This window comes from Phascolarctos cinereus, unplaced genomic scaffold (assembly GCF_003287225.1).
Source record: "Phascolarctos cinereus isolate Bilbo 61053 unplaced genomic scaffold, phaCin_HiC Scaffold_5;HRSCAF=322, whole genome shotgun sequence".
Classification (NCBI taxonomy): domain Eukaryota; kingdom Metazoa; phylum Chordata; class Mammalia; order Diprotodontia; family Phascolarctidae; genus Phascolarctos; species Phascolarctos cinereus.
Window position 1 is genome coordinate 109,436,081 of NW_027555958.1, and position 14,400 is coordinate 109,450,480.

Consider the following 14,400-nt stretch of genomic DNA (forward strand, 5'->3'; position numbering starts at 1 on the left):
AGTAGAGACAGGAAACAGAAAGGCACATCCAGTCAGAATAAAGCAGGGGAGCAGTCAAAAATTACATTGTTCAAAAAAAATTATATTATTCTAGCATTCTATACCCCAAGGAATACAAAACAAAAAGAAAATGGGCTTAATCCTACCACATGATAAGTGATAAAACTACTCCTAGAGACACAAAGATTCTTTAAGGCCACAAGGATCTATTTCCTAAATTAACTTTTCCAATTAACTTATTGCTACCTTAATCTTATACCTTTTAAAACAATTTACTTGAATCCCATCAGTGAAATGAGACTCAATAGTAATACTTAAGTGACAGTAGCACTTTCTTGTGTCCTTGCATTTATTTTCTTGGTTGCTTAAAAACAAATGTGAATAAAATAAACCCAAAGTGTAAGTAATTGTAATCTCTAGTAAGCCAAGTTAATTTTCATTAAGTGAAAAATCACTGCCTGCTTTAAATTAGTACATTTTGATACTGAAAGATTTATAATGACATGACCTGAGTATTGTTTCTGGACTGATCCAGCTCACAATCATTCAATGCAGAGTAGACAAGAGAGTTGCTAAAGAAAAAGAATTCATTATGTTGCAGGCAATGTGGTGATGAGTCTCTTCAAAAAAGCTGGGTTACAGCTTGATTAACACACATGTATTCTATCAACAGGGCCATGCTCTAAGTGCCACCAGCCTCCAATATTAAATTTATAAATTTGAAAAAATAAAGATTCTTATGCTTCTGTGTGCCAAAGGATTTGGATGGCTTTAATTTTTTTTTCTTCATGTTGTGAAGATCGCTTTGCCAAACATAAAAAGTTCAACAGAACTCTAAGAGCTTGCAATCCTCCTGTCCTCCTTCAAGGACACTGGTTCACCTCCACGACTCGATGAACCATCCAAGTGAGACTTGGGGAGAGATATCTGTACACAACCCAAAATAAAGACACTAATAGTTCACAAAAGCAAGAGTGATCTGACATTTGGCACAGAGGGAAATATATAGGCATAAAAAGAATATTCTGCAGTGGCAATTCTAAGTACAAACCCAAAATACAAATTCAAGAAATGTACTACATATACAAATGTGCATACCCAAACATTGTTTGATATGTGTGTATAAAAATATATAAAATGCACCCATATATATGTAGGTACATATACATATCTGTATATATGACACACACACATATATATGCATATATACATATTAGTAGGATCACGATTTGCAAAAGGAGGAAGACAATAAGAGATAATGTTTATAAGACTTACATCTTTCTGTGATTGCTGTTTTTATATCTGTACTAGTAGTTTTATTCTTCAAATTCTGAGCCAAAGTAAAAACATAATCCAGTTGAGAGTGACGTTGTTCTAGGTCAGCCTTTGTAATCTAATGAAAAAATGTTTATATTATATTTAGCACCAATAGGTATTAAGGTACAATTGAGAGAGGTCTGACCTCAAAAGTCAGCAAGACAGAAGTTCAAGTCGTCTCTGACTCATTCCATTCTGGCTGTTTGATCCTAGGGAAGTCAGTTAGGCACTCAGTGCTCTGGACAAGTCTCTAGGGCCAACCTAGAAGGTGCTAAAAGCCTGGACCTGTGGTTTCCTTAGTACAGGAAACTCCTAGGTGATAAAACTCTCTCTAAAACAGTCCATCATCTCTTTTCCTATGTATTATAATAAAACACAAATGTTAGTTTAACGAAAAACAGTTCTAATGAATCTAATGATTTTTTTTCCCAGAAAGACAATACATCGACTTATCTAGATCCAGATGTGTGTTTAAGATGACTTTCCCAGTATTGCCAATGAAATAACATGAAAAACAAGCTTGACTAAGCATTATAAAGGTGATTAAAGAGTGCAAGTATATCAGTGAGGTTCTGAACTATAGACTAATTACATTAATGATAAACTGATGCCTCAGAAGCATTTGTACCATTTAATACTGATTAAGTGTCCTGATTTTTTATCACATAAAACTGATCAATACTTAAAGAAAAGATGATGAAATCAGTGAATAATTTGTGTTTAAAGAATGATGATCATAAAAAAAATATGGACCAGAGTAGATGGAGTGTAAGGTTTTACCAATAGCTAGCAAAGGAATTGAGGCAGTGCTGGAGGAATAAGATATACTACAACACAGACTACTAACTCAGTCCCAAAGAAAAAACTCTCATTTTTCAAATATCAGCCTACCTACAAAAGTCTTATACTTAAGTAAAACAAGTTCCTCTGATTTAGGATGTAAAAAGTAATTTAATCTTGAAAATTCAGACAAAGCTTCAAGAAATCCTACAAATAGAATGACCTTGTATGACTACATTCAATGCATTTATATTCTATTTTGTGTTGCAGAGAGAAAAACACTCCATACTAAATAGTGTCTGGTGAACTAGACACTAAACACTAATTTTTAATATCAAGAGTAGGGAACATGTCATATTTATGTTTATATCTACAAAATATGTAGTACCTAGCAAATAAGTGCCTAAGAGATGTATGCTGATTTTATTCATTAACATATTAGCAGATTAATCAACAGGTACATCTGAAACCTAATTGGGCAAAAGCGGGTTTTATGAAACCCAATTGTTTTAAGTAGGAAGGTTTCTACTTCCTCGTACTAAAAGCTTTCTCAACTCCACATTCCCACAGTTAACACCACAAATGAAAAGAAGATTTTTTTAAGGTCAGTCTTATCTGCTTTTATGATTCTGGGATTCAACTTTACACCACATACTTACTTTCATACGTTCAATTGTCTGTTTGATCTCTTCTGCATTCCCAACAGTGACAATGTTGGACTTCAGCATTTGTTCAATCAACACCAGCCAGTCAGCTAGTTCAGTGGTAGTTTTATCCAGATCAGGAGGTAATGAAGGTTCTAAAGATGGCTGTGTCTGAACAGTAATTTCTGAGGTGGAAGGATAAGCTAAAAGGAAATACAAATACATCAGGAGGGGATTTTGCTACTACTTTTTTATCTTTCAAATGAAATGCTGAGAATTTTAATAAGCAAATCTCCATTTTATATATGTCAACAATTAAATTTATTTCATCTTGCAATACACGTTAGAAGAACGGGAGAGACAAGGCTTCTCTAGAACTGAGTTCAAGTTCTAACTCCTACCTATTACTGCTGTGACTTGGGGCAAATATTATATTTACTCATCTATAAAATAAGGATACTTGAACTTTCTAGTGAGGTAGGATTTTGGAAGGAAAGCATTTTGTAAAATACATAAATTTTAATGGAAACATAAGCTAGTTTTGAGGAACAATATGACTGATTGGAATTAGTGCTGGTGGGAAAATCAGAAGGTCTGAGTTGGATTCTCAGCTCCAAAATTTTTTTAATCCTATTGATATATTTTGTTTTAATGTCATAAACATTTACAAATTACTCCCACTCCAAGAGTTCTTATAAAAAAATTAAGTAAAACTAACATTATGATGACATCATTTGAAAGAGAACACAGCATTCCACATCTGTAAAAGCACTCCCCCATGCAGCTATTTTTAATATTTTTTAATAAAGGTCTATTTTTTTCTCCCTCCCACCTTCCATGTCATTAACAAAAAGGGAAACAAAACAAATCCTTGTAAAATTATGCATAATCAAGTATTGGATGTATACAAAAATGTTAATGTCTTATTCTTTACCCTAAATCCATTACCCTCTCTTTCAGATGATGGTACATCACTAGTAAACTGGAATCATGAATAATCACTATATTGATCATAGTTCTACAGCTTTCAAAGATGTTTATCTTTACAGTGTTGTTTTTATTATATCACTTCTCTTGGTTCTACTCATTTAGATTTTTATCAGTTTACATTCTTGCAGTTCATATGATGGTGAGTAATAAAGTTGCATATAAATATATATATAACATTTGGGAGACTTAAGTTTTTTCTTCTGCAAAACTGGTTTAATAATAGAAATTCTACATAGCTAGCAGGCAATTTTTAAGGAAAGCATTTTATTACTGTCAAAACACTATGTAAATATAAGTTAGTTTTCCAATGAAAATTTTTAAATGTACCTTGCATTAATATTTTAAGTTAGGGCATAGTGTAAAATATATAACTGGCTAAAATCACTGAGGGTGAAAGACCACAAGAATGTTATTAGAATTCTGTGTTTCACTCTACAAGGGCAAATGTCATTTAATTACTGCTTTCACAGAGATTTCTTTCAACTACCTACCATCTGTGAACCTGGGGAAAAATTTTTCTCCCACACAGCCTATTTACTGGAATATAACAGATGCAGTTATGGAGTGAATCACCTCATATGTCCCAAGTTCATGCTGTTATAGGTCATTCAGAGATGTGTTCAAGTAAAGTCATGTGTATTTCCAAGAAAACCTTTAAAGTATAACAGGATAGATATGAATCCTATATAATCAAGAACCTATCTAAAATAAGGGCAATCACCTCTAATTTATCCATCTCAAGTCCATATGTTTATATACGAAGGTAATATTTAGAGTGGGATACACCTGTAATAATGTAGATATTTTCTTGTGTATGAAAAGCCACCCACACATTCATACAAGTACATATGTGTGGGCATATATATAAAATTATGCTATTCTCATACCAGAATTACAAACTGATTTGATACTAGTTGAACAGCCACAGCATTTGGTGACTTGAGTGGATGGAGCACTGGGAAGGGTACTGGAAAGACTTGAGTTAAAATCCAGCCTCATTCACTTAATATCCATATGATGCTGAACAAGTCAACTAACATCTGTCTGCCTCAGTTGCCTTAACTACAAAATGATGATAACAGATCTATTCCCAGGGCTGCTATGAAAATCAAATGACATCAAACTGAAACATGTGTGAAGCAATTATCAAAGCATCTAGCACATAGTATGTGCTTAATTAAAGTGTAATCCTTTACCCATTGATTAAAAATGTTATCAGTTAAACTCTTTACCAGATTCCACCTGTGATTCTTTGAAATTAAAATGGAGATTAAAAAATAACACATTGGAGATCTAATATATAGTGGGTTAAGGGGCCAGGCTTGGAGTCAGAATGACCTAGGTTCAAGGGTTGCCACTGACACTTACTAGTGAAAATGGACAAATTGTTTAACATCTCAGTGACCAAGACAGCAAAGACTCTAACTTACAGGTGAGTAGCCCATCTTACTCATAGGATCATAGATCTACTTAGAAGTGACCTCAGTAGAAATTTAATCCAACGTCCCCATTTTACAAACAAAGAAAAGGAATATGAAGGATAGTTAAGTGACAGAAAGGTCATCTAGGTAGTTAAGCGTCAGAGAAGGAAACCGAATCCAGGTGTCCTCACTTCAGAAAAAGTCTTCCTTCCACTGGACCCTTCTGGCTCCAAAATGGTGGAGGAAAACTCCCAAAGTGACAAAATCATAGATGCAGATCTTAAATACAAGCTACACTTTGACAATAAGAACATATACATTTTGTGATGTTAAAAAAAACCAGAAAAGGCATGTCTACTGAAAATATTAATAATTGAAGGAATATACAAAGCATGACTGACAATACAAAAACTGCCTAATTTCAAGTCATTCATAGAGGCATTGTGGGTGTTCTGGGGAAAAAAAGGTAATCTCTTTGAGAGGAGTAAATATGTCTTTTAATTCTTTTGTATCTCCAACAACCCTCAAAAGTATCCTACTAATGAGAAGCAATGTGGTTTGTGTGAGGTAGTAGTTGGGGTGGAAAAGTAAAATACTTTTACCTAGGTTAAATACTGATGTAATTAGCTATGTAATTTTCAGCAAATGACTGAGCTTCCTTGGGAGACAGTTTATACAACCAAAAAATGAAAGGGTTATTTACTAAATGATTACTATGTGTCCTTCTAGCTAGAACATTCTGAGGCTAAGGCAGAAAACAGTTTGAGAAGTACCCTGGCTAAGAGTAAAAGTGTTGGATTTGGAATTGAAAGATCCAGGTTCAAATCTGAAGTCTAACATTAACTAGCTGGTCTCAGTTGATTCAACTGTAAAATGGGGATGATAACATGTGTAGTACCTACATTACAAAGATTTTATAAGATTCAGATGAGGTTATCTATGTATTTTTCAAATGTTAAGGTGTTTTATAAATGTCAGCCATTACTACCACTATTAGTTCACATTTACGCACATTCCCCCTACTTGTACTTAACATATTCACTAGCTGAATGAAATACATAGTTATCTAAAACATTACAGGGAAACAACTGCATAAAAGTGATGACATACAGGCTGATATTCACAAGAGGGGAAGTGCTGGGGCCAAAGTACAAGCCTACAGACTCTCACACTCTCATTTCAGGCATCATAACTTTCCCATGAGAGTCACTTACAATGAATTATGACTATGTTGTTTGGGGTAACAACAACATGGAAATGCCAATCAATATTCAACATGAGAAGCTATCATCCCAGTCTAATTCACATAATCATAATGCTAGTATTAACTATTCTACTCTTAATACTTTTTATTCACTCAAGAGGTAAGATTGTTTTTAAAGAGATTTTTCAGAATCTCTTTAAAAACAATCTTACCTCTTGAGTGAATGAATAGGAAAAATTACTCTTAAAACTCTCTTAGAAGAATGGCTTTATAAAGAAATAATTAGAAAGACAACGTTCTATATAGAATTAAACAAAGCTAAACTGGTAAGTTTTCCCTTACTCACCAGAGAGCATTGAAGGATGGGGCTCTGAAACATCCAATTCTCTCTTTCTCAAGGTGCTAGGGACATCTCTGAACAGCTGTAATTTCATGCACACAGAGAAAAAGAAAGGTAGGAGAAAATATTATTTCCCACACAATGAAGAATATTTTAAAGTTCAAATTATATTCAAGCTGAACATTTTTCTATTATTCTAACTAGTATATCAAAAATTATGTTTATTATTCATAGCCATCAGTAGACATTTAAAAATCAAATTGAGCTGTGACTTTATTGAAGTGGGTTCTTCTCTCCTTTAGTACAGAAATCCTTTTTCATTCTCTATTACATCTATATTCTAACTCACTCAATTAGCTAAATAGAAAGGGAAGATCACACATTTTAAAAATATCTTGTAAATTAAAATAATTCAAAATAACATCAAATCCTGTTTCCAAAAAAATACATCATTTTCATTTAACTTTATTATCAATAGCTAAGAGACATCTGTGCATAACCAAAATAAAAATCACTACACAGGAATAAGAGTGATAAGATACTAGATTCTTCTAAACATAGTAACATAAAGGGACGAAGGATGGGAAAGGTTGGGCTTCTTGACATTTTAGTGTACGGTTTTGTTCTGAGTGATTTGTTTTATGTACCTTCAACTGTCCCTTCAATTTGGAGATGGTACCTACCACTGCTACTCTGCAGTTCAAATAAAATAATATATGTAACATAGTATTGAAAACAAGTCATAACTGTTATCATTACTAATATGACTATAATTAACTGCACATTTTGGCTTCTCTGCCTCCACCCCATTTTTTAATTGGGTAATCGAAGCAAAGGCAAAAAGAATGCTTATGATGAAGAAAAAGTGTCTAAGAAAGAAAAAAGTGAGATAAACAGATCAGATTACAACAAGTTAGAAGCATGGTGTGAAATGCAGAAATAAATGCTAATAGAGACACTAACAGGACAGTGTCCATAATAAAGAGAACAACAGTCCCACCATAGAGACTACACAGAAAGTATTAAATTTAGTTCTAGAGGCTACACTTTAGATACTATATTGATAAACTGGAGTGGAGAATCATAAAATTAGAGCTAGTAGATATCTTAAAAGTCATTGATTTAAAGACTCCCCATGTTATAGATGAAAAAACTTTAACCTGAAAAATCAAAGTAACTTTCACAAATTCATTCACAGGAAGGCAAGAAAGATAGTGAGAGAACATGAAACTAGATCCCATAAGAACCAAGTGAATGAGCAGCAATATTTCACTTGGATAACAAAACACTTTTAGCAGGGGATAGGGACAGGAAGGAAGGAAGGAAGGAAGGAAGGAAGGAAGGAAGGAAGGAAGGAAGGAAGGAAGGAAGGAAGGAAGGAAGGAAGGAAGGAAGGAAGGAAGGAAGGAAGGAAGGAAGGAAGGAAGGAAGGAAGGAAGGAAGGAAGGAAGGAAGGAAGGAAGGAAGGAAGGAAGGGGAAGAAAGGAAAGGAGAAGGGGAAGAGAAGGAAGGGAAAGAGGAAAGAGAACAGGGAAAGAAAAAGGGAAGGGAAAGTAGGGATGAGGAAGATGAGAAAGGAGAGTTGAAAAAGAAGGGGGAAATGAAGGGGAAGAGGGAAGAGAAGAGAAGAAATAAGCATTTAAGTGCTTAATATGAGCGAAGCACTTTGCCAAGTTTTTCACAAATATTGTCTCATTTGAGCTTCACACCACCCCTGGAAGTAGGTGTTATTACTATCTCCATTTTATAGTGGAGAAAAATGAAGCAGAGTTTAAGTGATTTGCCTATGGTCACTCAGTTACTAAGTGTCTGAGACCAGATTTGAACACAGGTCTCACAGACCAGAACTCCAATGCACCAACTAGCTATCTCTTAATGACCACATGACAGTGATCTTAAGCAGGATATCACACAGAAGATGGATCAAATATGTTTTGCTTCCATTAAGAGTACAGAACTAGGGTCAATGGTTAGAAGCTAAAGAAGGAAAGACTGACTAAGAATAAAGAAAAACTCTGTAAAAATTTCAGTAGCCAAAATTGGAGGGGGCTGTCCTGAAGGATGGTGGCACTAGAGTTCTCCAACTAGAAGATAATAAAAATTTAAAAAAAAAGACACTTGCTAGAGACTTTGTAGAGGGATTGGCTTTTATATTTTATGATTTTTTATTTCTTAAATAATATTCAAATAGTTTTTTGCAAGAAGTTATGCTATTCTGAGTACAAAAGAATTCTTTCAAGCCAATTATTTATGGTTGTCTCAAGCAACATTAAATACTCACTATTTCATCTACTTCACAACATCGAAATCTATTAAGCAAAACAAAACACCCAATACATGAACATTTTTGTTTTAATAGTTATCCTATTTTTAAGATAATCAAATAAATATTTCACTATATTTCATTAATATCACATGTACTCCAAAAAGAAAAATGGGGGAGGGTACCTTAAAAAAAGGTAAAATATAGTATCACAGGTCATCCTCCTTCTAACAATCAAATCACATCAACAAATATTTATTGGGGACCTACAACATGTAAAGCATTTCAGGCATACCTTATTCCACTTTATATTAAGAGTTTTCATATTTCCCGAAATGTAATATCTTTCTTTCATACTCAAGTCGTTAATTGTAAGCAGCTCAGGTAGTCTTTTGTTCAACCACTTAAGATTTTCCTTTTGTACTTCTATCTGCTGGGTTAAGTCCTAAAGGGGGCAGAAGAGAGCTTTGGTTAAAACTCAGCTGCACAAGTATTAGTAGAGTAACAGAAAAAACTCATCTTTAAATCATGGATTTGGCATTTAAAATGTTCGTGCATAAACATACTACACTCTGAGAGGAAATAATAGTAACAATCTCTGAAAATAATTTCGTGTGGAATGAAGTTCTTTACGTAGGAAATAATCTCTAACAAAAAAACAATACATGTACTTAAATTTACATAAAAATATACTTACCAAATAGAATACAGAAAAAATGTCTCTAGTTTTATCTGTACTTATTATAGGATTGATTTGGACCAATCCAGATGAAAATATTTTAAAGAATAGAAATACAAAGCAGCAATTAAGAATCAAAGTGTAATAATGTATGGATAATTAATGTGACCATGATATTAAGGCTAAAGACTACCAAGAGTTACAAGTCATATAACTCAATCATTTATAAGTTTCCACAACTCAATGCATACCTTGCTCTAGGGAGCTGGATCTTAACACAGAAAGACTGTGCCTGAGACACAAATCATCACATGATATAAAAATACCAGGAGTCTGTTTCAAATAATGAAATGGTAGCATCTGACTAATAACTCTTATGCTAACAATCTGAAAGTATGACTTCAAGTTTACCTTAGTGCCCCTTCAGAGCTAAACTTATTAATGGTATATAATGTTCCTTTATAAACATATTTTAATGTTTTTTATTTAACCTCAAGTTGAAGATTTTTTCCCTCCCTATTATCCTGCTACATTATTTCCATTCTGGTATTTAAACTTCAAAGAGGTTAAAAAATAAAAGTGTATTCTATAACTTGCCTTTAGTTCTTGGACACTATCTTCCATCTCGGATGATGGTGTCTTTTCCAAGGCACTTTCAGCCTTTGATACCCAGCAATTAATTTCAGCCAGCCTTTTTCTGAATTTCAGTAGCAGTTCATTTTTTGTTTCTAGGCTAGAAAAATCAGTATTGAAAAATATTGAGCAAACCAACTAGTTTGATAGAATACTATACGCAGAACAAGTCAAAAGTGTCAGTTCATTCTTATTAACAATAATGATAGAACATCTGTCAAGTGGGTTTAAAAGTAGTGAATTAGCATCCTAAAATACTGTATCATACTGTATAACACAATCTTGCCCTTGTTTATTTTCATTTTTTTCTCTCTCAAAGCTATAAAAAGCTAAATGAACTATGCAAAAGAAAATTTTGCTTTTTTTTAAATACAGAGTGAAATCAAAGGTATAACTTAGTATTTAATCATTACATAATAAATATCCTCGCTATACACAAATTAATTTTAAAAAACAGAGTAATGATGTACACAATAATAATGAATGGATTTTTTTAAAATTAAATTAAAGAAGAAAAAGTACCTAAGGCACAAGGAGGAAGAGATTTGCCTGTGATAGTCATACAGTCAGTATTTTGCTAGAGGAAGGACTTTGAACCAAGATATGGTTCTATGGATGATTTTCTAACCACTGTGTGTATTGTCTGTCTGGTGTGAGTTTATATGCCACACACACACACACACACACACAGCACACGTGTGTGTGTGTGTGTGTGTGTGTGTGTGTCCACAAATAATCCCTTTAACAGTAGGAAATTAATTATATTGATATAATTAAAGTACTTGAACTTTTATAAAGTTTACATACATAAGCTGACACAAAATACTTGAATTCCCAAAGAACTTCAAAGAAACACAATATTACCTAGGGAATTTTTTTTGGCCATTTTATCACTAATTTTTAATATATTTAGATTTATATAAGACTTCAAATTGTCGATGAAATTCTAGTTAACATGCTAGTATAATATTCCTCAGTGATATTATTAGATAGGCATAAATAGTTATAGGCTAACTAGTCATTGGGTATTTATTCATAAACTATGCATGTTACCTAATTACACTCAGCATACAGAGTTTATTTAGATATAGCATCTAGATGATTTAGAATCATGCAGAAGAAACAAAGTGGTATTTAACTGTATGAGCATTTGACTATTAGTCCTCAACAATAGTTAATTGTTGAATTAAAAATTATTATTGATCAATAAAGTCCATATATTTTTGGCAGTAATATCAACCTAAGATGAGCTGACATCATGACATCTTGATATAAAATTAAAAATAAACTTAGCAAATCAAATGTTTCATTTGTGAAAACAGAAAAGGATATTTAATTCATTGCATGCATTATCATTTTGACATGCAGAAGAATGAGTAGTGTTACTTCAGTAATATCCACTCTACAAAGATTTATCAATTTGAAATTCCTTTGAAATTCCTGGACTATCTCCAATTGTCCTCATTTATATCTGGCCACTGGACCCCTAGGGCTCCGGAGGTTAAAGTGAGGATGGATTTCAAGCCTTAGCAAATGGCTTAATGAATTTTAATTCCCCCTGCCCCACCAAGATCATTTGATGGCTAACCTTCTTCTAATGAACTTCTTTGAATTAGCTAGTTACTTCTTAGAAAAGAAAAGTGGAGCCCATCCTAGAAGTCTTCCCAACTTGATAGGCCATTGAAATATTAATAGCTTCCACCCCTCTGTCACCGATACAAAAAACTGTTTTCCTCCTGCCAGGATTATTAACAGTTATTTGCAGAAATTCACTCTGCATTTTATTTCAAATTGCTCATTGTTCATCTTTCGTTCTTGAAGAGGACCATGACACTGTCAGTAAGGTGATGCCATGACATGCAAGTGAACTGGATTTAAGCGAGGGTGGGCTATTCAAAGTCACCAGTTTCACTTTTAGGTATTTGAGGAATCCATAATTTATCCAGAATGACTATGTCCTTCACTAATTTTGGATCCGAAGAATATGAGTCTTAGTTCCATCATCTACAAAATGAAGAGTCTGAACTAGATGACCTCTTAAGGGTCTTGCCTAGTCTGAAGGATGATCCTATGAGTCTTAACAAACTTTATAAGAAATTAATATGTATCTCATCTCTCAATCAACTACAGAATATCACATTCATAAAAATAAGTACTAACAGGCCACTTATAATTAGTATTTTCAACTTCACATACTTTGAGGAAAGCATCACATTTATGACACTTGCATAGTAAAAACTGGACCTGGGAATAACTGGACTTCCTTCTACAATCTACCTTTAACCAGGTACAACTGAAAGGGAGGATGGATATTCATTAAGGTAAAAAAATGAATAGATCATGAAATTCAGGGGGAAATGCAGCATAGGTATACATAAAATAAATGTCAGAAAAATTTCTAAAAACGGAGGACAAAAGAATCAAACCCCTTCATCTTGTTTTCTAAAAGATTTTCCACAGGTAATTTGGAAGAACCTGAAGTTATGACTAAGATACCTAAGCTTTCTCTCCAACACTTCTGTGGCAACTGCGTTCCAACGTTCACAGAGCTTTGTCAGCTTCTCATCCAAGAGACATGCATCAACTGTACTGGTGAGTTTGTGGATGATATCTTTTCCAGTTTGGACTAGTGGTGAAAAACTAGGCAGGCGGCTGCTGACTCCCTCTTCAAGTTCCTGCCACAGATGCAGAAGCCAAGATAAATTCTAATGTTAGATTAAACTGTTTTGAAACTCTCAACACATCTAGTAGCATGGTATTAATTAAAATACTGCAGAAGCCTATAAATGGGAAGATTAACGTAGAAAACACATCCTCATTAGTTAGCTCTTTTAGAGCAAGTCAAGGGAATTCCAAAAGAAAGAATAAATGCACTTTTAGAGCTAATTCAAATTTATTCATTTTACTAGATTAAAAATAAAGCTAGGCAGGAAAATGTTCCAATATAAAAGGCAGCATTTAAAGAGGGTTACATGAGAGACTCAATCACATTTAGTTAAAAAAAAACTGCTTCTATCTCTCCAAACATGTCCATTTTTCATGAGACTTTTTTATTAATTGCCTTATAATCACACTCATAACCTTTAATGCTTTACTTATTTTGACACAGTATCAATGAACTGTAAATATCACAATGCAAAGACATAGGAAACTGTTTTTTTTTAATTCCAGATTCAAATTTTTTATTCAAAAAAAAATTCTTAGGGGAAGGGAGAGAGTAGGCAGGGTAATAAGAGAACATAAATAAATGTGTATAACTAAGCAAAAATGCAGGCAAAGATAACCTCAAAACAAAAACATTTCCTTTACTTTCTCTCACTATCTTTAGATTTAAAAACATGTGCCAAACTTTTAAGAAATTAAATTTTACTTTTACCAATAGTCTGAATTAAAATTTAATTTGTTACCATTATTATACAAGATTGCCTCAACAAGAATGATTTTGCTGATGTTACTTTTTAAATTAGAGTGCCACATACAAGAATGTTAGTAAAAAGGCTAACAAACTTACAAGTGAAGCCCTTAAATATTTAAGTCTATAAAATACAAGGAAGTGAAACTTTTTATATTATTAAATAAAATAACTTTACAGGCAAAAATTTAAAAGAGTTAGTGACTTAATTTGGTAAGCAAAAATATATTAAACAAAAATGACTCTTGTAGCTACCATAAAAGCTCCCACTTTTGTTAATATCACTATGCAGAGAAAACCCTGATTAAAATGCCATTCCTTCCTCATCACCCCTACTACATAAAAAAAAAAATTCTGAGTTTATATTGTAACTGACAAAGTAATTGCAAATTATTATTGATACATGTTGAGGAACGTTTTTAATGAATAAAAGATCAAAACAACTTGCATGCAGCCAAAACCTCATTTTTAAGTTATTGCACCAAAAGCCACTAGTAGCAAGGCAAGTATCTGACCAGCAAATCCTATTTTGACAAAACAGCCCCTACCTGCTGATGTATCTTAGCCTTCTCTAGATCCAGGCCACCATCTGCAGTATAGGCATCAGGCAGTAACTGTTCAGCTTCTGTAAGCCACTGATTGAAGTCATTCAGGTCATGATGGAAGTGTCTCCATTCTTCCACAGCTCTATCAAAACGACTTTTAGGAAATAATTTT

At 33.3% G+C, this 14,400-nt stretch overlaps 1 protein-coding gene across 1 annotated transcript in view; it reads right to left on the reverse strand.

Moving 5' to 3' along the window:
* Window positions 1-14,400, reverse strand: part of UTRN (utrophin) — a 526,271-nt gene that overhangs the window by 303,249 nt on the left and 208,622 nt on the right. Inside the window, 7 exon segments of the mRNA XM_020972489.2 lie at window positions 1,276-1,393; window positions 2,757-2,944; window positions 6,703-6,778; window positions 9,255-9,404; window positions 10,236-10,371; window positions 12,768-12,946; window positions 14,232-14,382. Coding sequence (XP_020828148.1) covers window positions 1,276-1,393; window positions 2,757-2,944; window positions 6,703-6,778; window positions 9,255-9,404; window positions 10,236-10,371; window positions 12,768-12,946; window positions 14,232-14,382 — 998 coding nt within the window.